The sequence below is a fragment of the Oppia nitens genome, unplaced genomic scaffold, assembly GCF_028296485.1.
Source record: "Oppia nitens isolate AA-2021 unplaced genomic scaffold, nextdenovo-longstitch-racon4-pilon3 scaffold5_pilon_pilon_pilon, whole genome shotgun sequence".
Taxonomy (NCBI): Eukaryota; Metazoa; Arthropoda; class Arachnida; order Sarcoptiformes; family Oppiidae; genus Oppia; species Oppia nitens.
Window position 1 is genome coordinate 3922075 of NW_026533243.1, and position 26576 is coordinate 3948650.

General features: G+C 28.8%; 8 protein-coding genes across 8 annotated transcripts; 5 read left to right on the forward strand and 3 right to left on the reverse strand.

Annotated features, from left to right (window-relative positions):
* The first annotated feature begins 894 nt into the window (after window positions 1–894).
* Window positions 895–3373, forward strand: LOC128961512 (intraflagellar transport protein 81 homolog). The gene is made up of 7 exons (XM_054307758.1): window positions 895–1035; window positions 1150–1253; window positions 1324–1504; window positions 1570–2181; window positions 2260–2400; window positions 2486–3084; window positions 3145–3373. Exons 1-7 carry the CDS (start codon window positions 895–897, stop codon window positions 3371–3373), a joined length of 2007 nt encoding a protein of 668 aa, XP_054163733.1.
* A 581-nt stretch (window positions 3374–3954) lies between these two features.
* LOC128961018 (nuclear cap-binding protein subunit 2-like) lies at window positions 3955–4705 on the reverse strand. Its single transcript, XM_054307217.1, has 2 exons — window positions 4530–4705; window positions 3955–4460 (listed from the first exon to the last, which is right to left on the reverse strand). The coding sequence occupies exons 1-2, from the start codon at window positions 4590–4592 to the stop codon at window positions 4050–4052; spliced, it is 474 nt and encodes a 157-aa protein (XP_054163192.1). The 5' UTR covers window positions 4593–4705; the 3' UTR covers window positions 3955–4049.
* A 248-nt stretch (window positions 4706–4953) lies between these two features.
* Window positions 4954–10460, forward strand: LOC128961951 (putative ATP-dependent RNA helicase TDRD12). Its single transcript, XM_054308288.1, has 4 exons — window positions 4954–5702; window positions 6985–7487; window positions 7546–7655; window positions 7712–10460. Exons 1-4 carry the CDS (start codon window positions 5225–5227, stop codon window positions 10317–10319), a joined length of 3699 nt encoding a protein of 1232 aa, XP_054164263.1. The 5' UTR covers window positions 4954–5224; the 3' UTR covers window positions 10320–10460.
* A 387-nt stretch (window positions 10461–10847) lies between these two features.
* On the forward strand, window positions 10848–15009 carry LOC128961513 (zinc finger protein 236-like). Its single transcript, XM_054307759.1, has 4 exons — window positions 10848–11003; window positions 11065–14484; window positions 14563–14724; window positions 14789–15009. Exons 1-4 carry the CDS (start codon window positions 10934–10936, stop codon window positions 15007–15009), a joined length of 3873 nt encoding a protein of 1290 aa, XP_054163734.1. The 5' UTR covers window positions 10848–10933.
* Window positions 15010–15473: 464 nt separating this feature from the next.
* LOC128961402 (uncharacterized) lies at window positions 15474–17086 on the reverse strand. The gene has a single exon (XM_054307636.1). It carries the CDS (start codon window positions 16949–16951, stop codon window positions 15479–15481), a length of 1473 nt encoding a protein of 490 aa, XP_054163611.1. The 5' UTR covers window positions 16952–17086; the 3' UTR covers window positions 15474–15478.
* Window positions 17087–20305: 3219 nt separating this feature from the next.
* On the forward strand, window positions 20306–21597 carry LOC128961514 (PR domain zinc finger protein 13-like). Its single transcript, XM_054307760.1, has 3 exons — window positions 20306–20491; window positions 20574–21030; window positions 21341–21597. Exons 1-3 carry the CDS (start codon window positions 20306–20308, stop codon window positions 21595–21597), a joined length of 900 nt encoding a protein of 299 aa, XP_054163735.1.
* A 237-nt stretch (window positions 21598–21834) lies between these two features.
* On the forward strand, window positions 21835–24108 carry LOC128961515 (ER degradation-enhancing alpha-mannosidase-like protein 1). The gene is made up of 5 exons (XM_054307762.1): window positions 21835–22799; window positions 22868–23040; window positions 23113–23561; window positions 23624–23720; window positions 23800–24108. Exons 1-5 carry the CDS (start codon window positions 22001–22003, stop codon window positions 24106–24108), a joined length of 1827 nt encoding a protein of 608 aa, XP_054163737.1. The 5' UTR covers window positions 21835–22000.
* Window positions 24109–24477: 369 nt separating this feature from the next.
* Window positions 24478–26446, reverse strand: LOC128961516 (carbohydrate sulfotransferase 11-like). Its single transcript, XM_054307763.1, has 3 exons — window positions 26356–26446; window positions 25024–25944; window positions 24478–24491 (listed from the first exon to the last, which is right to left on the reverse strand). The coding sequence occupies exons 1-3, from the start codon at window positions 26444–26446 to the stop codon at window positions 24478–24480; spliced, it is 1026 nt and encodes a 341-aa protein (XP_054163738.1).
* Between the last annotated feature and the right edge of the window lie 130 nt (window positions 26447–26576).

Below are 26576 nucleotides of genomic sequence, written 5' to 3' on the forward strand. Positions count from 1 at the left end.
TCTTAGGCAAAATGATTGGACAGACATCACATGAGATTACTGGCAAAGAGTCAAATGCTGGTACCATCCGAACAATTTTGGTTAATCCAAATGATCATCAATTGTGTCAAATTGCAAATCATATCAGAAATTCAACCAAATTGTTGATTATTTTAGTCAAATCTAAAGATGCGATTGTAATCGTCAAAGGAGACAGTTGTGGAGGTTTTGTCTTCACTAAAGGATCGTCTCTTAAAATACAGACAACAGATATTGAATTAAATAATCCTCATTCTGGAGGACAACACCGACTAATTCGTGGCTTAAATTCATTAGTGATTAATAGTGGCCAATGTCTTGTAGTTATTGGCCAAAGCAAAGCTGTCATTACAATCAATTCATTTGATTTCATTATAAAAGAAGCGTTGAATAGTACTGTGAATTCATTGTCTGCTCAAAAAACAAAAGACAACTCAAGAGTTGTGTCTCTAATTACTGGCAATTCGGTCACTCGTAAACAGACTGACATACAAGATATAAACAGTGATCTACCAGTCTATCAATCTAGTGGTCAATACAATGCACGTGAAGGCAATGATATTAAGGCCTATGACTTCCGACCCATACCTGAGAGACTATATCCACAAGGAATTCTTGAACCAATCTTTTAAGAAAATAAAGCCATTATTAAAGATATTTAAATGATCTGATTATTTAAATATACAATAAAATTATTATTGTATTTAAAATACACTAAAATATTCATTTATTCTTTAAGAAGTGATTTTGTTTTGTTTTGAATTTCTGCAAAATCATAGCAACCGATGTATTGAATTGTTATTTTTAAAAAAAACATTTTTATTATTGATTAGAAATTTTAATTTATATAAATATAAATTTAATTGTTTGAAAGCTATGGAAGAAATTAAATATATTATAAACGAATTAAACAAATCTCCGTTTAATAAAGGATTAAATATTGTTAGCTATGATACGTTAAGAGGCGAACAAAGAATTGATATTTTATTGAAGGTGTTTGAAGAGATTGATCCAACAGTATGTCTTCAATCTATATCTTAATAGATATTTTGTAAATTTATATACTACTGAACATTTTAGTTTAAATTATTTAATTTAATTTTTTAATTAATGTAAATATAAATAATTTAGTTTAAGAGCGACTCTTTTCSTGCCTTTGAACCAGAAGAAGTTGTATCAAATGTATTGGAAATGTTAAGAATTATGAAATATAGTCCTCATAATGATATTCAACCGTAAGAAATATTTTTAAAAATTAGAAATAAATATTTTTAATTAATAATAATAATCTGTAATTAAAAATAGGAGTGAATTTCGTCAGGCATTGATATTAGGCGATCGGACTCTAACCACTCATATACTCGGTTGGCTTCTTCATAAACTACCAGCGCTTAAGAAGAGGGCATATCTCTCAAAATTTTTAATGAAAATTGAATTATCACCAGAAGTTGAAGGCGATCACGACGTCCTTGTTATATATCAACAGGTTTTTTATTGAAAACAATTTTTGTTATAAATTATAAGTGATTTTTTAATTTTATTTAATTATAGTATCAAAGAATGATTGATGAATTTAAGACAATACATAATTCGTATGAAAGTCTGAAAAAGAGTATCAGTTCTGTTCATGAAATCCAAAAAGATGTCAAATCAATGGAAGAAGAGAGAGAACAGATCACACAAAAGCTCAATAATATTAAACGAAGAGTTGATATCAACAGTAATGCCGATTACTTTGCTTTAGTTAAAGAATACAAAGAAGAAAAAAGCAAAAACGATAATATCTTTAATCAATTGCAACAACAAGAAGTCCAATCGGAACAAATCGACAACAAATATAAGCGAATTGAACAACAATTAAAAGATAACAAAAACAACTTTCAATCTGCAGGTTCTCCACAAGATTTAATTGTTAAACTTGAAGAAGAAGTAAAAATCAAACAACAATTAATTGATGAGGTCTTACCATCTGAATTGCAACAACTGAAGAGATATGTTGAAGACATCGAACAGATTGAGTCGCAGCCAAACCTAAGCAATGATTACTTAAACAAACTTAATCTTCAAATTCAAACTTTAAATCGTGAAATCAATACAATTGTCGAAAATAAAATGCTTAACAACGATCCGATGGCCGATAAAATGGCTTTATTTCGACAAAATGTAATTTATTTATTATATTTATATTTTATAATTTTTTTTTATTTAATTAAGTAATTTATTTATTCATTTAATTTCAAGGCATTACAAGTGGCGAAAAAGAGAGAGGAAACGGCTCAATGTCTTAAAGATGTGGAACAAGAATTGGAACAAATGGAAAAAGAACTAAAACATAAAAGAAGTGGTCTTAAAGATGGAGATCAACCACTTAAAGGACAAGCAGTATGAGATTATGAGATTAGTATTATATTAAAAATGATTTTTTAATTAATAAATGATTTTTTAAAATTAATTATGACATTGAAAGTTAAAACAATTTGCTAATACATTACGTGATAAAAGCAATGAATATAAACTTAAACGCAACGAATTGGCAGAAATGCGAACTGAAGTGACAATAGTTCAAAACACATTGGATGTGCTGAAGACTAAAGACAAAGAAATAAATGATAAATTGATTGCATTAGAGGAACACAAAGGTATAAGTGGTTACTTCTCAATGCAAGAACAGACACTAAATAAAGTCAATAATGACAATAAACTTCAGACAAGAGATGAGTTGATAGAACTACTCAAAGATTTAAATGAAAAAATCAATGAGAAAAAGACAATTCTTGCTCCGATTATCAAAGATTTGAGACCAATGAGACAAAAGTGTCAGGACTTACAGTTAGAGTACTATAAGAGACAACAGGCATATGATTCAGTGGCCGCCGGTCTCGAAACAAGTGTCACTAAATTAGACAAAGACATTGAAATTATTAATAAACAAATCAATACTCTTCAGTCTAAACAATATCTCACTGAATGTCAAATTCAAGTATTGGAAGCAAAACAAAAACTACTCGATCGTGAAGTTGGTCTCTATGTCTCAGATGACCCTCAAGATCAACACAACTCTATTCTGTATGCAATTTATTACTACATATTTAATACAATCTAATTGTAGTTTGAATTTATTTATAGCAATCAAATACAAATTCATTTAAATGAACAGCAGTTAGAAAAAGATATTCTAAAAAAACAAGAAAAGGACTTTAAGAGCAATGAAACACAATATATGAAACAATTAAAAATGTGGAAAGACTTGAAGGCATTGATGGCTATTAAACACAAGTGTCGACAACAGGACATCGATAAGAGTGTCCTCAATGAGTACACAATCAATAGTAAACGCGATCATCTGGTTCTTTGAGATCATTCAACTAATACTGTATTTATAAATCTCTAAAATAATTAAAGTTTGTTAATTATCGATAAGTTGATTATATAAATTATTATAATAATAATTTTAAGTTATAGTATATTTAATTTTATGATGTTTTCACTATACCGGTACTTGTAATAATACTTTTTAAATAACTTTTCATGAGTTACCTATTATGAAAATTGATAATCTCTAAATATGAAATTATTTATTATTAAGTTATACAAACATTTATGGCAATAAAAATTATTACTACAATATTATATAATATATATTCAATTAAACTTCACTTTTTAACTGACAATGACTTCGTTTTTTAAATTTATAAACAATTTAAATGATTAAAGAATATTCATAAAAATCACTAATAATTGTCTTAAAAATTAATTATAAATAGTTTTTAAATAATTGTGTAAACATTTGCCCAATTCTGTCACATCAAGTCTATAAATATGAAAGACATGAATCATATGAAGACATTAGATCTAAATATTTGTATAATTATCTAATGGTAATTGTATTTTATTGGTAATTTAATTTTGTTTAAATTGAGGTAATTATAATGCAGTAATAAATATTTCAATTTTATTTGTATTAAAAAGATATAATGATATATGTATTAAATGAAAAGTATATAATTAGAAACAAGTATTTTATGACAAACTCAAGAGGTTTGACCACTCATTTTGTTAGACATAATTTTGCCGAACCCACCCCTGCCCTCATCGAAATCAGTTCTGTATTCATCGCGCACTTGTCCTCCACTTTTTCCGCGACCATACTGTCGGCCTTCAATAAAGCCAGTGTCCCAATCGGTACGTATAATGCGGTCATCAAGACGTGTGCCGTTGACATATCTGATGGCATTTGCGGCATCTTCTCGGTTATAATACTCGACAAAACAGAAACCGCACGGAGTCTTGTAATTTCGGTCCAAACCAACTATGAGTCGCGCTATTTGTCCGCATTTGCTAAACAGCTCATAGATCTGTTCTTCTCTCGTATAAAACGACAGATTTCCGACGTATAGCGTCAAAGACTTTTTCAACAACTCTTCCTGATCTTCACGACTGCCCTATTCATCACAAATACAACCAATTGGTCACTAAGTTATCTGTTATTACAACTGCAAGTCATGTCTTACTTTGAACTGTTGGTCGCGATATGAACTCATCTCTGCTCTATTGAAACGATTATTACGATCCATCACTTACTGTCACCACAATTGGATCAATTCATAGACAACTATTTCATTGACAATAAGGTTATTCAACGCTTATTACAGTATTATTATTATTATTATCAATAACTTGATTCACAAACACTGTTACCATAAATAGTCTTCAAAAGTGTATCAAAATATGACATTACTTTTGGTGAGAATGTGTGACATATTATTGCATACAATGACTGATATTAACGATGAATATACAGTGTGTTTGAACTATAATTGACAAATAAGTTGACAAATAATTCAATAATTAACTCAATATTATTATTATTATTATAATAACAAACTTGTCATTCAATCACAACATTTGGCGCTAAATCATTATAACAATCACAGTAATAGAGGCCATCGACATTCAATTGACTTGTTTATAGTATTCAAATATGTGGTCAATTGAATGCCATTATATTTGAATGGATGACCAACCAGTTATGTTGACTACATTAGTGACAAATACGATGGCATTGATTTGTGTGTAGAATTGCGTCAGTTTTAAATGTAATGTTATATTGAAAGAGTGAGAGTCTATGAGTATATGAGACACACATTGTTTAGACAAACAGTTAATCAAACGTGTGATCAATGGTTTGATTGAATGACTGACAGCAATGACATCGACCAGTAGTACCACTCATCAGATGAATGGCAACAATGAAGAAGACAATGATCTGAGCGACGATGAGATCCGATATTTGTCATCCACTCGTGTGGCCACTCATTTCACGGGCGAAGATCTATACGAAAGAGCGGGTATTGAGAGACGAAATGTGATGAAGGGTTTGGATAACATATCGGTGCCATTGAATGAATACAATGAAGGAATGGTTGATATGATGATCGACAGAGACCACACTCAAGACTCTAATCTCAATAATGTATTAACCGATTATCAAATTAAATCAATGGTCGACTCATATTTCGATTCAAGAGATGACAATCAATCAAACAAGTCTTGGGACAAACAATCCGATGAAGACAATGATGTCGAAGTCATCGAAGAACCACAAAACTGGACACGAAGTGTCTTTTTACCGCCAAAACAGGACATCGAGTACTTGGAAACGGACTTTCAATACTATAATATAGGTTTGTATTCATTAAATGAATAATGTTTTGTCGATTACTTTAATTTTAAAAATTAATGACTAAATTACAATATTTTGAAATATTTTCACTTTTCTCTAATTTTTGTGTTAAACTGTTTGCTATTTAAAGTAAAAACATTTATCGCATTGTTTTGATTTTATAACAGAATTTTATTTAAGTTTTTTATTTTCATTTTGTTAATAATTGTGATAACTTTTAAGTATATTAATATACATCGGTTTAAACTACATTTTAAAATGATTTTTTACTATTTATAGTTTTTTTAAATTTCTTATTTGAATGTAATTGAAATAATAGGATTAGTGGCTAAACTTTACGCTCTATTAAAATAGATAAATGATTTTGTTTCAAATTTTTAAAATTGAACATAAAATAAGACCGAATTAATACTCATTTAATATTTTTAAAAGTTTAATAAAATGTAAGTTTTTGCTCACTTTTTTGGTTAAAAACACTAAACTAATGATAATGTGAACGATATGCCATCGTTTTGCTGATACCACTAATTAGTTTAATCACTAGTAGTGATTCATTACATATGCACTGGTATTTTTTTATACCAGTGCTGTAAACGATACGGAAGGTCGGCAGGGGTTGAGTGGACATGTGGTATAGTTTGCGAACTTTTTAGTACTCAATTCACATATAAGTAATATATTATATTTAAATTGATATAAATAGTTAAATGTCTAATGTTTTTAACATTCATTGGTTATGTTCGGTGGATATATAAGCAAAAACTTATTGTAAAGGACTTGAGTTCATTAGCARTAGGAATATAACTATTATAGGTTTTAATGGGAATTTTACATGAAATTGTAAATTTATTTCAAATGGATATAACTTTTGAATAATATACATTAGAATTGCTGGAAATTTCAACTTTTTATTTAAAATTATTTTTAAAATAACTATTTTTATTGATATTTTTTAATTGATTTATCAATCGGGTTTACATCAATCAGGGTAAGCTTTATTTAAAAATAAAGTGTATGAAAATGAGTCTATTATTTTAAGAGATCAACATTTTCAGTATAACATAAATTTTGCTGATTGTATATATATATTAGAAAATTATTAATTTATAAAAATAGATAATATATACAAATACTAAACATATAATTTATTGTAAATGTTTAAAACTAGTGTTATAATTGTTGTATAATTACTAAATATTATTATATTACGGTAGAAAACATTTAGCTATTAAACAAAATATTTGAATTTATATTTAATGACAAAAACATTTGTTATTTAATAGATTTGAACGAATCAGAGGACACTTATCTTAATTACTCTGACTTTTCTGCGCCAAAACCTTATGATTCGTACGAAAAGGCTTTTGGATTTCAGAAGTGTTTCCTGAGTCGACTTAAGAAAATCCAATGTAAAGATGTTAGACTTGAATTGCATTTGTGGCCGTCTATTATGAAAGGCAACAGTATTTGTTGTGTTTCGGGACCAAAGAGTGGCAAAACTAATACATATTTAATACCACTTATGAATTGGTTTGATTGTCAAGAAGATACTGAGATACAAATAGAAGAAGCGGGTATCGGAGCTATTGTCATATGTAGTAACACTCGACAAACCTATGATATCGCACGTCAAGCCAAACAATGGCGAGACCCGGATATTAAAGAGTCACTTAAAGTTATTTCAATGAATTCATCCAATGCTACCAAACTKTATGCATCTCTTGCAAATGGTTGTGATATTTTGGTGACCACTCCCGAGCCATTACTCAAAGCTATTGAAGCCCAGGTATTGTTGTATAATATATTTTAATTTAATATATTTTGATTGAAATGCATTGAAACAGATTTTTGGATGTTCGACAACCAAATGCCTAATTATAGATGAGGCCGATGTTTGCCTTAATATTCATTTAACAACAATCCGAAAAATTATCATTGAGTTTGCCAAACAAAGGTTTGTTTTTTATTTTTGATAATGTTTTGTCTAATTGTATTATATTTTTAATGAAGATATTGTAAAAATGATGAAAATGATAAAAAAGATGTCTTAGCGTTTCAAACACTGGTATTTTCAGAAAAATGGACTAAAGGTGTTGAATGGTTTGCTAAAGAGATTCAGACACATCCTGTTATTTGTTTTGGCTCTTTCTATGAACTCTCAATCCTTTTTAAAGTTAAGTGCAATCTTGTAATAATCAATGAAGAACAGAGAGACGAAGCATTGCAAATGATATTGAAGAATGCAATTAACCAAAAACTGATGAGAATAGCCGTCATTTTTAGAACAATAGATGAGTTAAAATTTGTTAAACGATTGTTAAGCAAATCATTTAAGACAAGAACAGTGACTCATTTGACTCCACATTATGAGGTCGAAGAGATTCGTCGAGTCTGGAAAAGCGGTGAATATATTCTGTTAATTAATGATAAGGCTATCAAACAAGTGGCGGGATTTAAAAAGTGTCAGTTCATTGTTCACTATAAACTTCCAGATCATTTTGATAAGACATTTGGCGATAGATTTCAATTAATGAAAGATTACTTCAAGAAATATAAGACAGTATTCAATGTTCAAAATACAGATAAACTAAATCAATATATTATTTTCAGTCCTGAAGATAAGCAACACATGGCTCATATGATTTCATATATGAAAAGAATGAGAATTAAAATTCCCAATGAGTTGACTAATATTTGTGATTTACCCGTTTGTAATGTATTTTCATCATTAAATGACTGTCCTTTTGAATCATATGACTGTCCATATATGCATTCTTTTGCCACAAAGACTGTTTCAGTTCCAACATTGCCATCAAATGGTCAAATAAAAATAACAATCACTTATGTGTTGAATGCCAATGAATTCTACTTTCGGATAATTGAATTTCGTAATGAATGTCATAAATCTGGTCGATGGCAGAAATATGATGTAATTTATGAACAATTAAGTAGAGATCTGATTTCACTCAAAGATATGTCATATAATACTATTTTGTTTAATGAATTATCTGACGTTGAAATTTATGGCATTTCAATTCGTGGACAAGTATTCAGAGTTTGTTTAACTAAAATTCTGGGCAAAGATGATCTCAATTTTTATGAAGACTACAATTCCAATGATTACAGTCAGAAAGTCGAACTTTTTTGCATTGATTTTGGCCACAAATTGCGATCGAATTCACGACAATTGTTTAAACTTCCGGCTCATCTTAAGACACATCCAGGACTTGCATTTAAAGGATACTTATGTGGAATAAAGCCCATCGACAATGAGATTCAATGGGATTTTAGAAGTACTCAAAAGTTGTATGATTTGGTCGATAATTTCAGAATAAGTCAAATCACTGCTTGGATTCTTAAACAAAACAATGGAGTCTTTTGGTTAAATCGAATGAATGTTCAAAAGAAAATGAAAAACACAAAAGTAAAACTCGAAACAAATATTATTGATTACATGACTAAACATAAATTTGCCGAAAATAACAATAAAAAGTTATTAAATGTTAACTTTGATTATAACAAGATTACTAACATTTGGTATAACTTTCTTCTCAATTCTGTGGCCTTTAATTCGTGTTTAGTCGACGAAACCACTTATGTTGTGGTCAGTGATTGGGTTTCTACTGAAGAATTTTATGTTATTATCGAGAATAGAGTCAATCGATTGCAACAATTAGAGGATAAATGGATGTCTTGTTTGAATACTTTGAGACCATTGACTGAAATCATTGAACAACAGATCTGTTTTTATAAATTTTATGATAAAGTTTATAATGAAAGTACATTAAATAGGGCCAAAATATTGGTCATAAACGGTGATAAAGTAGATATATTTCTTGTAGATCACGGCCAAACTGTTCGCAATGTTTCAAAAGATAATTTGTATTTAATTCGTGACATATATCTCAAAGAGTTGCCCTTTCAGGCTATTAAAGTGTCTCTATTTGGTGTAAAACAAGTGAGCAAAGAGATAACTTACGACCAAATCTGTGAGTTGACTCGTAATGATGACGACCAGTATTTGATGGCAATCGCACAGAAAAATATCTTAGAAGAGTCATCTCATATGATTCGTCTTTTTCTGGCCGACAATAAAAAAGAAACCGAATTCACAGCTTTAAGTAAGCTTTTAGTAGATTTAGGTTTATGTGAATTCATTGATAACGAAAATAATAATCTACTAAATCTTGTCATTGAAAGAGATAGTAATGACTCCGATGAAGAATCTAATGATTTTATTGATAGAATTGATAATGAATTGACTGATAATATGATTCAGGATTGGGTTCTTAAGTATATGGATTTGAATGAAAATGAAGACATTGATTGTACTCTTAAGAATAAAATAATTAATGGTTCCGTCAAAGAATCGCGAATAAGCAAAAAGATGAGACAATTAAGAGATCTTAAGCGCAATCAAAATGGTGTTGATAGCGATGAATCAGATGAAGAAAATTCAATGACTACTAATAAATATTTGCCATCAATTGATTTGTCTAATTATAAGCCATACGATAAAAGCCAACCCATCTTAGCCTACGATCCCGACGATGATCTCGACAATGACTCACTTCATAGCGATGAAGACAATGCCATTGATGAGTACGACTTGTCGTAAACTTAAATTCAATTCACTTGAATTCACTGCCATTTATCACAAATTTCAAATCACTGCCAATTAGTAAAAGTCTAATCTTTTAATTAACAAATTTTAATCACTATAGCATTTATATAATTGTTTTATATTCTCTAATATTATTTACTAATTATGTTATTAATTAAATTTTTATTATTGCAATTTTAAATAAAGATAACATTTTTACTTAAATAATTTAATAAATGGTATTATAATTTAATATAAATTTAATATGAAAAATATTATTAATTATATTTTAGTTATTTTATAACCTACAGTATTAATACAAAATTATGCACCAAATTATATAATATATATTATCGTATATAACAATTTTTATTAATAATTTTAAATGTTTATAATAGTATCATAATTTTAATAATATATTTTAGTTATTTGTATAAAAATAAATTTCTTAATTAATACAGTATTAATCAATTATTGTAAACTTTATAACAAATGTATATAACTTTATGTGTAAACGTATTTTGTGAGTAAATAATTGTTTATTATTGATATTATTATAAAATTTGTGATAAATGTATTGATTATGAAATACAATCATTAATTGATTGATTGATTGATCATTTGATTGAATGGCTTCAACAGTCAGTATTACCGAAACCACTGACCAAAACATTGACATATCAATGATGACCATCGATGGTATATATTTTTAATACAACAAATACATATGATTGCCTTATTAATTAAGTTTTGGCCACAGATTCAGCCGACAACATAAATCCAATTTATACGACAAATACATTGTTGGTTAACACAGTGACCAACAATCTGACCGATGGTCACAACACTAGTATAGCATCAGTTGTTGAAATGGACGACTGTTTTACCGATCAAATGACATTATATGAGACCAACGTTTCGCCAATAAATCAAGTGTTTATACCAATCGATGTGACCACTGGTTCGGCGAAATACAGCTCTCAAAACAAGTCACTGAATGGCATGTCTTTGCTTTTAAAAGATAATGTATTTAAGTCATCAAATGTTTTGGTCAACGATAGGAAAGAGTATAAAAAGCATCGCAAAGTTGCACTCAAGACTCAAATTATTCCCGTTTTAGTCGAAGATGGCCAACAAGTAGCTACTGATTGGGATCCACAGGACATTACTAAAAACGGTGATACTTATCAATGTAACCATTGTTTACATAAAGCCAATCAATTACAACATATTAGACGTCATATCACTCAACTTCATGCCGAAGACAAACCATTTAAATGTACCGAATGTGACCAAAGTTTTAATATTGAAGTTAATTATTGGTTGCATATGAATGGCCAGCACTACAAACCAGATACTGATTCATCAAAACTTCGTTGTTGTGAATGTCATAAGACTTTTGCTCGTTTGGCATCACTTAAGTCACATCTGACTGTCCATCAAAAAGACGATTTCTTGACGTGTGGTCAGTGTTCGCAACAATTTTCGTCACATTATTATCTCAATAAACATATTAAGAATATACATATAAATGCGTTCAAAAAGGTGTGTCTAAAATCTCGATCCAAATCCATTAGTGTAACCAAAGATGAACACCACTGTTCAGTATGTAATCAAATGTTTTCAAACTTGTCTCAACTTAAAGAACATCAAAAACTTCATATAAAAATCAAGTCATCACTCAAACATCGGACGTATAGATCAAACATAGACCGCACAGAATTTGGACATAAATGTGTCACTTGTGGTAAACAATTCAAAAAGAATAGTCAATTGATTAGACATTTGCGGATACATACGGGAGAAAAACCATTTGTTTGTGAATTTTGTGGTTCGGCTTTCAATCAGAAAAACTCATTGGATATCCATCGCACCAAACATACCGGTGAACGCAAATATCAGTGTCGTTTCTGTTCAGCCAAATTCAATCAAAGCGGAAATATGAGGTCTCATATCAAACGATTACACGCACCACAAGCAGAATTGCCGGCCTCACAGCTATTTAAATGTCCGCATTGTAACTGTGTCTTCAAGAAAATTGGTATTCTTAACTGCCATATAAGCCGAAGACATCTAATTGAAGAACTTAAAGAACCTAAAGATAATTTAAACCAAAACCCAGAATACATTGATCTAACAAACACTAAGATTTCCTTAGAAAGCAATGTAGAAAATGTTTCATTAGATGTCATAAAAACTAGTGATCAGTCAATTGACAGCCAAACAAACGATAAACAAATTGCACAGATCTTTGATCCGGCAACTGGTGCTCAACAAACACATATTGTTCGTAAAATTGGTAAAACAAGTTACAGACAATGTCTTTACTGTAATAAAGATTTTAAAAAGTCGAGTGATTTAATCCGACACATGAGAATCCATACTCACGACAAGCCTTTTAAATGTAGTGAATGTTTTCGCGCCTTTACAGTCAAAGGTACTCTTTCGGCACATCTGAGGACACACTCAGGAGTTGTCAAACCTTTTATTTGTCAGATATGCAAAAAGTCTTTTACAACATCACAAAGTTTGAAAGTGCACTTGAGATTACATACAAGTGCTCAACCATACAGATGCGCAAAATGTAATATTACTTTCCGTACGTTAGCTATTTTGAAGTCACATCTCAGCATTCATGACAATGAAAACATAGATTTGATATCAACACAGAATTCAAATAACAATCTAAAATCAAATCGATTTAAAGATATCGATGAATCGATTTTATCAAGAATTCAATTGGATGGACCCGTTGTTATCAATGTTGACTCTTATAATAATAATAATTCATTACTTGTAAAACCAAGGCTTAAACCTGAGGAGGAATCTGAAGCAGAGGCTAAACAACGCAAATATAAATGCCTTTATTGTAACAAAGCGTTCAAAAAGTCATCACATTTATCACAACACAACAGATCCCATACCGGAGAAAAACCATTTCAATGTGAAACATGTCTCCAATATTTTGTGACTAAAGGCAGTCTTAAAAATCATTTGCAAACACATTCTGGAGTTAAACCTTTTGTATGTAATGAATGTTCGTTTGCTTTTTCCACAAAAGGATCACTTACTCGACATATGATTTGTCATCGAGATGTCAGACCTTATATGTGTCCATATTGTCAAAAGACATTTAAATCAAGTTTTAATTGTAAAAAACACATAAAATTACACAAAAATGAATTTGCTTTACAATTAATGAAAGAGAGAAAAAAAGAGATAAATGGTTACGAAACTACTCTTAAAAATGATGGTAAAGAACAACATATTAATTCAATAGACAAATCAGCCCTAGAAATAACAGTTCAGATCAATACAAATGATAATATTTTGCAAACTAATAATGAATTAGCGATTCCTATAGAAACTAATGTTATAGAACTGAGTGAACTATCATTGCCTATAACTCACGTTAATGTCGGTACAGACGGTGTGCGACCGTTTCCGTGTCAGTTATGCGGCGTATCTTTTAAGAGTGGATCACATTTACGGCAACACAATCTAAGACATACCGGCGAAAAACCATTTGTTTGTCATTATTGTCAAAAAGGTTTTGCCACTCGCGGTGTACTCAATACTCATATCCATTCACACTCTTTAGTCAAAAATTTTAGCTGTGATTTGTGTTTAGCAAAGTTTGTGACAAAAAACTCATTGAAACGACACACCAATACTGTCCACTCATCAAATGGTTTACTTTGTCCTCATTGTCCAACAAAGTGTACCACTTGGTTAGCTTTAAATAAACACATTGAAGCCATTCATCCAATTTATAACCTATCCCTTAGTGAAAGTGATAGTAGTTCTCAGCAAAACCACGATTTAAATTTTGAAACAATTAATAATTCCTCATCGGTTACAATGTCTGAAATGGAAGTCAATGAGAATGTTAAGCAATCAGTATTAGATTTATCTAAAAAACTCATAAATGATGGAACAAATAGTTGTGAATTTTGTTCAAAGACTTTCAAAAAGGCGTCTGATTTGACGCGACACCGACGCATACATACCGGGGAAAAGCCATTTGTTTGTCATATTTGTGAAAAACGATTTACTGTCAAATCAACACTCGATACACATCTGATTACACATAAAGGAGAGAAAAATTTTAAATGTTATGTCTGTAACACAAGTTTTGCCACAAACGGCAGTCTAAAAATTCATGAAAGAATCCATTCCGGTATAAACTTTATTATCTTATATTTTAGTTAGTCTTTTAATATTTAAAAAAATTAATTATAATATTATTTTATTGAAGGTTTAAAGCCATTCAAATGTACACAATGTGATCAACATTTTAGAACTTCTGGTCATCTCAAGTCTCATTTGGATAAACATAACAAAAATAAAACTACTATTACAGTGCCATCAGAGTTACCACAATTAGAAACTAATGATAATGATATAGTAGATGTTTATGGTATGTAAACACTTAATCACATTTAGTTTGAAACTTAATAATTTTTTTTTATTAATTGAATTAGTGTCTCAAACCAATCATACTTTAGGTGAAGATATAGTAATAACTTTGCCATTAAACACATCCAACACTTGTAATAGTATTCAAATGGATAGTTCACTATTATCTCAGGTTTTCCAATTGGATTCAAATCTTTTGCAACAATTACAAACTCAAGGCCTTATTATAACCGATTGTGACACTAATTATATTAACAACGACACACTTCTAAACTCATTTGTTTGATTTGATTAAAATTATTTTATGATTATTTAATTTATTTGATTAATTTCCTGATACTTAAATTATAAATATGAAATTCAATATAATAATGTAATAGAAATAATTATTAATTCTAGTTTTGTTTTTTAATTTGTTTTGTTTAAAGTTAAATTCATACAGTATGTAAAATTCTTTAGTTATTAGTAAAGCTATGTTTTTTCGGGTTATGTATAGTTAAAATGGCCAAAATTGGTCGGCAAATCGCAAGTAAACAATTAACTTACTGTACTATCAATTATGTTTCTAACATAAATAAAAAATTTATTACAAAATTCATATATTAAATAGATATTATGAATTATATAGTGGTATATAAATTTACAATATATTTGAGAATTTATTATAATACTATAAAATATGAATATTATTGTATAATAGTTAAAAAGTATTTAATAAATTAATATGTGATGAATATATTGAATGTTATGTATTATTATTTTTTAAACTTCCTGTTCATCCAGGGCTGGAAATCAATGCCTTTACACATTGGATAGTGAAGTAGTGGACACTTGTGATCCTTGCATCCAGTGGTGCGCCAGAAATAGCACTCATTGGTACCTCTTGGCTGATACGGACGCATATAATGCAAGTCTTTTTGATCATTTGATGGAATAAATCTGAAGACCAGCGGACGCTCGCCATTACTAACCCCACAAACGGTTTGTCCATAAAGTGAAGCGATTGCAATACGCGGAGAGTTTTTGTCAAAATAATTAACAAAAGCACAGTAAGATTTTGGCACTACATTCACATAGTCTAGTGGTCCGTATTTGGCAAATATTGACCATAAAAGCGATGGCCGACAACCAGGCGATACGTTTCCAATCCATAGTCCTTTATAACCGAACAAATTCTTTGGTAACCGATGTTCAGCGATCTTATGCTTTCTTACAAATACCTGATCCTGTCTTTTGACACGCAATGCATTATCAACTGATTGGCTTCTTTTGTGTACATATTGTGGTGACTTTGAAGCGTTTGAACAGTTTGTATGACTTGAATGACTACAATTGACGCACGAAAACGTTTGTCTTGCAGGCGGTCGACTTTGAGATCGTCGATAACCATTGAAGTGATTTTTAGTCGTTGAAATTGATTGCTTCTCCGATTGCATCCATTGTCTGTATTGATGATTACACTGATTTGATTGCTTGTTGTCTTCAAATAAGTTTGGGTCCATTAGGCTATCATAAGAAGTGCTCCTATTAGTCAACAAATTGTTTGCAATCTTTTTGTTTTTGTCTTCCGATGCTTTAATGGCCACTTCTATACTATTATAATTGATGGCCGCAAGTGATGCGTCTTCTATATTAAGACCATAATCTCTTAGCGCTAAATATCGTGTTTTAAGAAGTTCTTTATTAGTGTCTTCACAGTTGCCATTGATCTGCAATATCTTAATGAATGCTTTTTCTGCGTCTGAGTATCTCTTAAGACCGATGAGTGCCTTTCCTTGTCTGAAGTAAGGCTTAGGTTTGGTTGGCATAAGAATGACTGATCGCAATGCGTCGGCCAACGACTCTTCATATTTCATAAGCTTCTCATAACAAAAGCTTCGGTTGCAGTAAAGCCTATAGTCTTCGTCGTAAAATGCAATGGCTTTGCTGTAGTATTTGATGGCTTCCATATACAGACCATTGTTTGCCAATCGGTTGCCAATTGACTGAAGTGTTTCACTCTTTTTGTTTAGTGACAAATCAGACATTTGTTCAATTGTTTCATTGATAGATAACTCGGATGATTGTTCAGTATTGGCAACACCTATGAGTTTACTGACGACTTTGTCACCAATTGTTTGATTAATGCCTTCATTTAATGGCGATCCCCGGCGTAAAGCACTTGCAATCGACAATAGACTAAGATTTGTGTCACCGCTTATAAGTCCTGTCTCTGACTTGTCTTCCATTGTYTTCTTATAGATATTTGTCTATATATTCAACAATTCTGTTAATATATTAATTAGTTTATGCTATAAGTCTGTCACTAATGAAAACTGTCGGCAAATATTTGTTAGTTTAAAATAAGTTAATATTTTTAATCAACTTTTGATTAATTTGTAAATAAAATTGCTTTTAAAATAACTCAAATTCTATGAATGCATTGCGCGTGCATTCGGTCGCGCGTTAACTGCTTATACGATCTCACAGTACTTAAACAATACTAATCATACAATGCATTTGTCACCACTAAACTCATTGATTTTATAAAAAAAAAGTTAAATTACAATAATTATAAATTGCAATTGTAATATACATTTATTCATTATCTATGTAATAAAATATAGTATTATTATTAAATTTATTAGTATTATATTTATATAATAATAAATCTTTATATAAACAAATTAAGCAATTTTTTATAGTTCCTGATTTTTGCTTGAATATCATATATTTTTAATTAAAAGTTGTATTAAAATTTGTAATATTAATTATTTAATTATTTTACGATAGGAAGAGTAAATATATTTACGAATACAAATACATTTTATTTAATCATACATTTTAAATTAAATATTATTTTTTTCAAAAATAAATATACAGTAGATTGTAACGAGGGGTAGTTGATAAAAATAAATTATTTTATGATATAATTGTAATTATATAAAAAAATTAATTAAATATTTTTGTAATATGATAATTTCTTATTAATAGTTTAATTATGAATATTTAATCAATTAAATTACAAAATAAGACATAATAGTATTATATAATTATATTTATTATTTTTAAAAACAAATAAACATAAAGAAAAGGAAAAACTCAAATAACAAATACAATTCTATGTTTAATACAAATCATATAATTGTGATTATAATTAATAATATTTTTATGTAAAAATTTAAAATGAAGATTATTTAGAAAATATAGATTCATGAGTCAAACTTCAAAAATATTATTTTTTGTTGTAATTATTTGTTTCCAATTAAAGAAAAACAACATATATTAGAAATGCTAGGAAACGAAATTAACCGAAATCTAATTAATATATTAGATAATGAATTGATTATTTTGTTTGTTAATTCATTTTATTATAATTATAAATATTATGTTAAATGTAATTTTATATTATCAATATATGCTTTAAATCCTATATAAACTGTATTTTATACAATCTATACACAATTACACAATTTATACTGTATTTTCATATTATATGTCAACGACAACCAAATCACTCTCTGGTATAAGCAATATGTGGTCGAAGTTAAAAAAATAAGAGATCTTTAATAAATTTAAATAAAACTAATGTATGAATAGAAGTATTATTTCAATAATTATAAATTCCTTAATATATTTTGTTTCTATTAATATTAATATTAATTGACTATATTTTAAATGCTATACAAAATGTGTCAAAGAATTGTTGATATCTCGATGTAATTGTTGTGATATGAGTGGTCTGTGTAGAGCACACACACGTGTTAGAAGATATTAAATACAATTGATAACCAATTGATAACAATGTATACAAAAGCAAAACAAGTGTCACTTTAATTTTACCAAAAAAGCTGTTATATTTGAAAATATATATTTTTTAAAATAAGAAACCATAGAATTTGATATAAAAAACAAGAGATTTGGTTTATTTAGTTAAGTTTGAAAACTATTTTAATAGAAATACATTGACTGACTCATTGGGAACCAGTGCTTGGATTTGCAATAAGTCATCGATTGGTGAGAATAATTGTGATTCACTTTGTTGTGGTCGGGGTTTACACACTCACCACTTGACTCACAAATACCGGTGCGACTGTCGCTTCCACTTGTGATGTACAGTCACCTGCTATGACTGCATCAAACTATACAACAATAGATCTGTAAATTATATATTTTTTAAACTCTATGTTTTTTATTCATTGTTTTATATTGATATTATTAATTGATATTAACTAATTTAAGATAACTTTATATAAAAGTATAAGTTATTAGTTTAATTACTTTATATTAGTGTAAAACCTAAGCAGATTTTATAAATATTAAATTTTATTGAATATATTGTATATTCATTTTTATAAAATGTCTAAAAAGCAAACAAATGCTGTACAGTATATCAATACTAAAGATTTATTGATTTTAAAGAAAATAAAGTTTTTAAAAAACTTATGGAAACAAGTATTTTATAGAAAACTAAACCATTAAATGTTTTGATAAATGGCTGATCATAAGTCTTATAAGTGATTTCGAGTACCAGCTCTTTATATATGCTGAGAGAGAGAGAGAGAGAGAGAGAGAGAGAGAGAGAGATAGATAGATAGATAGATAGAAAGAAAGAGAGAGAGAAAGATGTGTTAATAAAGTATATATGATATAAATATAATATACATAATATGGTGGGGAAGTGTGTGCCAACTGTGTGTTGTGTGTCACCTGCGATGCTATTTCTAATTTGATGCGCTCAGGCCTTCAAATTTAACAATAGGGACCCAAATATAATAAGTATGGAGTGGAGGACTAAACATACAATACTATTGCTTATCAGAGAGTGCTCTCTCTCTCTCTCTCTCTCTCTCTCTCTCTCTCTCCTCACTTACTCTTGAATTTGAGTGTTTAAAATATGTTATATGTGTGACAAAGATATAATATGATGAAAATGGGTATATATTTGGCGTCATCTGGAAAGGGATGATCATTTTCCCAGTTAGCTGAAGGAACAGTTATTGATATGAGCACTGGTTGTGCAGTACATTGCTATAGCCGGTGCACGACTTTTGTTTGATAACTTCAAAAGTTGTTACAATAATAATAATAGCATTGAAAGCTACATTACTTTTGTTTGAATACAGAAATTATTTATTTTAAATATAATTTTATACGAATTTATAATTAATTATTAAATAAATATATAATATTTATTACTCGTAAAATTTATTAAATATATAAAACATACTTTAATTAAACAATTTTTTTTATAAATTATTGAAAAGATTAAATTTATTTTAAAATAAACATTAAATTTGGTAAATATAAAATAGGATGGACTGTAAGTGACAGTCTGTATTAATATAGGCTATACTATAGTATAGGACTGGTATGGAGTGAGATGTAGAACAAGTGATCTTCAATTATTCACAGCATTAAAGAGATGCTAACAATATATTTACCCAAACTTTCAACAGCTGTGGAGGAAATGATAGTCCCATTTGCGGTGATGTTGACTCTGATCCTATACACCGATTGCAATGCAATCAGTTTGCATAACGAGTCCAATGGATACACAAGCTATTCAATGTATTACATATCAAACTTTATTAAATAATGACATGACTTCTATGGTCACCAAAGACACAGATAGTGGTGACCAAACAAATTATGACATTAATTGTATGGAAGCGGCGATTATTGCCAACACTAGTATTCCGACTAATGTTTGGTCGCAACCCTTCTTCTCAAAACTATGTCTCACAAGAATATTCAGTTCAACTAAAGATATTACTTATTCTTTAAAAGTAATAATAATTTTTTAATTATTATTATTTTATTTACTTTACTTATGAATTATATAATAATTTAAAATAATGATTTTTATAGGCATTTCTATCACCAACTGGTATGCTATGCGTTAATCATTCAATAGATTGGTTACCATTTGTAAGAATAGCCAAAAATTGTTTTGAACAAAATTTGACAGCAATTCTAACTCAAAATAAGTCATCAGTGGTTTTAAAGACAATAAGAAATATTGAAAAAGGAGAAGAACTTAAAGTGTGGCTTTCGGATGATCTCATTATAGCATTGAATATACCGTTTCTTAATCCTATTAACATAATCAATGAAAATTGTTATCAATGTCATCGATGCGGACAAAGTTATTGTCAACCAAATCCTCTTAAGATTCATCTGACAATGGAGTGTAAGAATGAAGAAAAAACAAATATTATAACAATTTCTCAAACAAATAATTCATTCAATGCTAACCCAATGATCACAAATGGACAACAAATTCGTACAATACGTGAACAAAAAGCACATACCTGTCTATATTGCGGTCAGTTTCAACTTTTATGTTAATTTTATTTACTTTACTTTTGCAGTTATATATTATAAACTTTATGTCTAGTAATTAAAAATCTAATTGTAATTTTTATTACAAATAAAAAGTTAGACAGTACTTATAAAAGTTTATTTTAAGTACTTTTGTATACATAAAATAATTGTATACATATACTGGAATACTGTATATTAATATATATATATATATATATATAATTTTATGTTAAATTAAAAATTAGTAAAATAATCAAAATTAAAATACTGGAAAATAATTATTTATTGATATTTTTGATAATCAAATTTAGGTAAAGTCTATACCCGTAAATATGGTCTGAAGATACACGTGCGCACACATACCGGTCAAAAGCCATTGCGTTGTCGATACTGTGGCCGACCATTCAGTGATCCATCAAATCTTAATAAACATATACGACTACATAACACACATCWTCACTCAGCACATCCATCCCAACACACATATCAGTGCAAACTATGCGCCAAAGTATTGGTTCGTAGACGAGATCTCGAAAGACATATCAGATCCAGACATCAATGCAATTGATTGTCAAACATATTGACATAAATTTTTAAGATTTTAAGATTTTAAGATTTTAATTTTGTAAATTTTTATTCATTTGTATAAACATTTTATAATAAAATAAATTATATTTTTCATACATTTTTTAAATACAATATAAAACTTTTGACTAAACTATTGTAGAATTTATGATAACGTTATTTGTGATTAAAATTATATTGAAATGTAGGCAATGATGACATAACATAACATTGCATAACATTGTTATTGTTAATCATATTATTAATATAATTATCATTTGATTGAATCAATAGTTTATTAAATAATTAATAAAATAGTGAATTGAGTATCAAATGAATGAATAATCAATGAAATGATGTCAAACAATGTCTGAATATTTAGTCAAACATTTCAATAAACTAAACAAATGGCAAATCAAAGTCATTATAAACAAGTTTTCTGTGTCTTATTGTTTGTGTCTTTCACTGCATGTTTGGTGACCAAAGTGACCACCGATGACAATGAGGTTTACACGGATGATGACCAAAATTTTGACAATCATTACCATATATTTAGGACCCGATCGGGTCTTTACGACCGAAAGTACCGTCACTTTAGTGAAGATGAACGGTTGGAAACGCTGTCTTTGGCCAAACAGATGTTTCAATTTGGTTACGACTCTTACATGACTTATGCCTTTCCTAAAGATGAACTCAACCCCATCGACTGCACCGGTAGAGGACCTGATGTTGACGACCCGTCAAACATTAATATCAATGATGTATTGGGCGACTATTGTCTCACATTAATTGATTGTTTGGACACTTTGGCAGTGATGAAGAACGCCTCAGAGTTCAAGAGAGCCGTACAATTGGTCATTGAAAACGTGTCTTTTGATAAGGACAACATCATACAGGTGTTTGAGGCCAATATCCGAGTGTTGGGTGCTTTAATATCAGCTCATCTTCTCATTGAAGATGAGAACAAACCATTTGGTGATCTCAGACCAAAGTTTTATACGAAGCAATTGCTTGAATTGGCTCACGATTTGGCCACGAGATTGCTTCAAGCCTTTGATAAAAGCAAGACTGGTCTTCCATATCCAAGAGTCAATTTAAGAACAGGAGTTCCCAGCGGTGATCAATGCAATTGGTGTCAATCGCATACGTGTACCTCTGGTGCCGGTTCTCTTATTTTGGAGTTCGGACTTTTGAGTAGATTATTAGGTGATATATATTAAAATTGTATTTCATTTGATATATTAATAATTTTCATATATATTGTTTATGCTTAGGTGATCCCGTTTATGAAAGTGTTGCCCGACGGGCCACTCAAGCCTTATGGCGTATGAGAGCCGAGCAAACGGGACTCTTAGGAAATATTATAGACGTAGAAACTGCAGAATGGATCGACAAAATGAGTGGACTCGGAGCTGGACTCGACTCCTTCTTTGAATATCTTTTAAAAGTTAGTAATTTACTCTAAATTATGTGTTTTTCATTTTTCTAATTATCCGTAATTATCTGTAATTATCTTTAGTCATATATATTGTTTGGCGAATCAGAAGATTACCGAATGTTTAATGAAAGCTATACTATAATAAAAAAATATTTAAGAAAAGGAAGACCTCATTGTAATAGAGGTTCTGGTAATCATCCGCTATATGTTAATGTAAACATGTTTGATGGCACCACATCTACTCTATGGATTGATTCATTACAAGCTTCTTGGGCTGGCGTCCAAGTATTGGCCGGTGATATAGAGGAAGCAATTTGTGGTCACGCTTTATATTATAACATATGGCGTAAGTATGGCGTACTTCCAGAGCGATTCAATTGGCATCGAATTAGTGCCGACGTCTCGTTTTATCCATTAAGACCAGAGTTAGCCGAATCAACATATCTTTTATATCAGGCGACAAAAAACCCATTTTATCTTCACGTCGGAAGAGATATATTGTTTAGTCTTAACAATTATACGAGAACTCAGTTCGTTATTTGAAAACATTTATTACTTTATTATATATTTTTATATTTTATTAATTATTTAGATGTGGTTTCGGAACCGTTCACAATGTTATCGATAAATCACTCGAAGATCGAATGGAAAGTTTTTTCTTAAGCGAAACGTGTAAATACTTGTATTTGGTATGTCTTTGATTTTATATATTATTAATTACTTTTATCGATAATTATCATAATTTAAATGTATTTTAATTTACTAAAGCTTTTTGATTTCGATAATCCTGTAAATCGAGACTCACATCGATATATATTTTCAACTGAAGGCCACGTGTTTTCAGTGGACAAAAAATTAAGGACTAATTTATGGTCAGACAATCAACTTATCAATAGAGAAAAAAATGATAACAAAGTCAAAGTCGAGTCAATTGTTATATCAATAAACAGACGAAATACCTCTTCATATTCATATTGTCATCGCATTGACTCTGAGAGACAATTTTCACTGCCTTTAAAAAATCAATATTTTCTTCAAGTGAGTCAAGCATTAGGTATTGAGGACAGCCCTCTATAATGACCATTAGATGACTTATTTTTTGATAATTATGTTTAGTATATATAAAAAACATAAAAACAATATAATGTTCTAATTATTGAATATTTAATTTATTAAAAATTTTACTATTTTTAACATTTTTCCAAACAAATTGATTTATACCGGTAATATTTTTATAGTTTCTATTATAGCATTGTTAAAGATTTTTTATATAAAACAATTTATAATACATTGAAAATATAGAGTAATTTTGTAAATATGTTTATATATTTGGAATTAAGTCGGAACTTATTTAAACATTTTATATGCAAATTAATAAATAATACATTAAGTTATCTGTTAAAGCATTAAATTGTTAACATTATAGTGCCTTTTGATCTTTAAATATTATGTTTTATTTCCTAAAATTTAAGATATTTTCATATTATTGTAATTTAATATTTATTATTAAGTATTTATAGTTTATTATAGTTATCAAATTAATGATTGTTAACCTAATGTTGTATAAATAAGCAATTTCGTAATTATTGCTATATAAGTATTAATAGTAAAATTGGTTTTTATTTAAAGTAAAATTTTGTTTTAATACGATATTTTATTTTTACTGAATGTTTAATAAATTTTTATGAAAAAGGTTTTTATTTTATCAAAAATGAAATCATAACAAATTTATAACAAATTATAAATTTCTTTTTTTTAAATACATGATTGTAATGATGTTCATTATTATTGATATAAATTTACATGTATTATAAATTCATTATTTTAATTAATTTGAAAACCTATTTATCTATTTATAAAAAATACAAAATATATTAATTAATTTATARCATAAAACACAGAAAATACTAAATATTATTAAAATATTGTTTTGCAGAACAATCACTGATTTTGATGAGTTAATCAAATTATTGTTAATGTTATGATTAATACGTATGTCATAATTGTATTGAAATAGTGTAATGTCTTGATTATAAACTTTGGCTAATTTGTCAATTAATATGTCCGATACATTAGTATAGTATTGTGATATAAGATCACTGGACGGTAGGTTACTGTAAGTGTCTTCACGTTTAGGGAATTGTATTAAATGATTGATACGAGCTTTTCGTAAGACTAGCTGTACATCACTATGCAGTGTCTCATACTTACCGATAACATCATAATCTATAGCACAGGGAAAGCATAAGTTAGTGACTGGTCTCCAGTGTTCATTGAATTGGTGATTGTGGTCACTAGTGTTCAATTGTGATATATAAGTGAGAAACTCTTCAAATGTCACGTCATGTCCTCTCTCTAGTGATTCATTGGTGGGCTGTTGTCTAAATTGTTTGACTATTTTTCTACCAAATCTCTCACGAAAATAGTCTTTGAAAGTGTCTTCAAATTTATTACGAAATGCAGATAACAGTCTTTCATAAGGATTCCTAACAAACATAAACTTCAAATATGATCTTAATTTATATGTTATTTCTGTGGTATCGTTGTATTGGTTTAATGTCCTAAAAGCTTGTGGTACATGTGATTCATTGCCTTTAATATCCAATGGATTCAATTCATTATAATTTTCATTTGGTTTCATATTTATGGCTAAGAGTACGCGTTTCCAATTAGTTGAGGCAACTTTAGGTACAAAACAATAAATCAATTTATTTATATCATCCACTATGAGGTGATCCAAATATTTAGCTAAAGATGTAACTTTGACTTCATATAAACTATCATTTAATGGACGCCATCCGTATTGATCGTAACAGACATTTCTTATATAGGACTGTCTTAGCTGTTGATTATCCTGAGCTTCAATCAACTCAAGCAAACGGCGTTCCCTTTTCTCTCTAAGCGAACGCTCATCTGATTAAATAAATAAAATTCATGTAAGGAATCGACTGTATAGAGTACTATAGACCCGGAATTCCTTAATTATAAGTATACAGTATATAAAATATTATAAATAATATGATTCATACAAAATATTTCAATAAAAACTTATTTATTTAGCTGCAATTATTGTTAAATAATAATTTATATTATGTCAAGAGTTTTTCATATTAACTAATATTATACAGTAATATAAAGAATAATATATTAATATGTGTATTTGAATCTAAAAAGCTTTTTTAAAAAAAAACATTTCAATCTCTAAAGTATATTAATATAATTATATAAACACATTGAACAGATTGTATATTTGATTTTCATGTTATATAATTTATTTTATATACTGTATATATTATTTATAAATTTAGGTATATTTATACTTACGCTTAGCTATGCTAATAATGAGACCGACAATGAATACAATGGTTCCCAATATAATCCATAATAATAAGCGAAATTCATTTTTGTTTCTCATCGATGCAACTCTTTATTTGATGATTTTAAAGTAAATCATAATAAAATTCACAATTTATTTTAATAATTTTTATATGATTTATATACTAAATATTTAAACCAACTTATTTAAGATAATAAGTTTAAAGCTT

What these genes read in the sequence shown, in the direction of transcription:
- LOC128961018 (XM_054307217.1), bottom strand. Translation starts at nt 4,592, where the DNA reads ATGGATCGTAATAATCGTTTCAATAGAGCAGAGATGAGTTCATATCGC. An exon ending in ATCGCGACCAACAGTTCAAA is followed by an intron (nt 4,461 to 4,529) that starts GTAAGACATGAC and finishes TGTGATGAATAG; the next exon opens with GGCAGTCGTGAAGATCAGGA.
- LOC128961513 (XM_054307759.1), top strand. Translation starts at nt 10,934, where the DNA reads ATGGCTTCAACAGTCAGTATTACCGAAACCACTGACCAAAACATTGAC. An exon ending in ATCAATGATGACCATCGATG is followed by an intron (nt 11,004 to 11,064) that starts GTATATATTTTT and finishes TTTTGGCCACAG; the next exon opens with ATTCAGCCGACAACATAAAT. An exon ending in TCATGAAAGAATCCATTCCG is followed by an intron (nt 14,485 to 14,562) that starts GTATAAACTTTA and finishes ATTTTATTGAAG; the next exon opens with GTTTAAAGCCATTCAAATGT.
- LOC128961402 (XM_054307636.1), bottom strand. Translation starts at nt 16,951, where the DNA reads ATGGAAGACAAGTCAGAGACAGGACTTATAAGCGGTGACACAAATCTT.
- LOC128961515 (XM_054307762.1), top strand. Translation starts at nt 22,001, where the DNA reads ATGGCAAATCAAAGTCATTATAAACAAGTTTTCTGTGTCTTATTGTTT. An exon ending in TCTTTGAATATCTTTTAAAA is followed by an intron (nt 23,041 to 23,112) that starts GTTAGTAATTTA and finishes AATTATCTTTAG; the next exon opens with TCATATATATTGTTTGGCGA. An exon ending in AACAATTATACGAGAACTCA is followed by an intron (nt 23,562 to 23,623) that starts GTTCGTTATTTG and finishes TTAATTATTTAG; the next exon opens with ATGTGGTTTCGGAACCGTTC.
- LOC128961516 (XM_054307763.1), bottom strand. Translation starts at nt 26,446, where the DNA reads ATGAGAAACAAAAATGAATTTCGCTTATTATTATGGATTATATTGGGA. An exon ending in CATTATTAGCATAGCTAAGC is followed by an intron (nt 25,945 to 26,355) that starts GTAAGTATAAAT and finishes TTATTTAATCAG; the next exon opens with ATGAGCGTTCGCTTAGAGAG.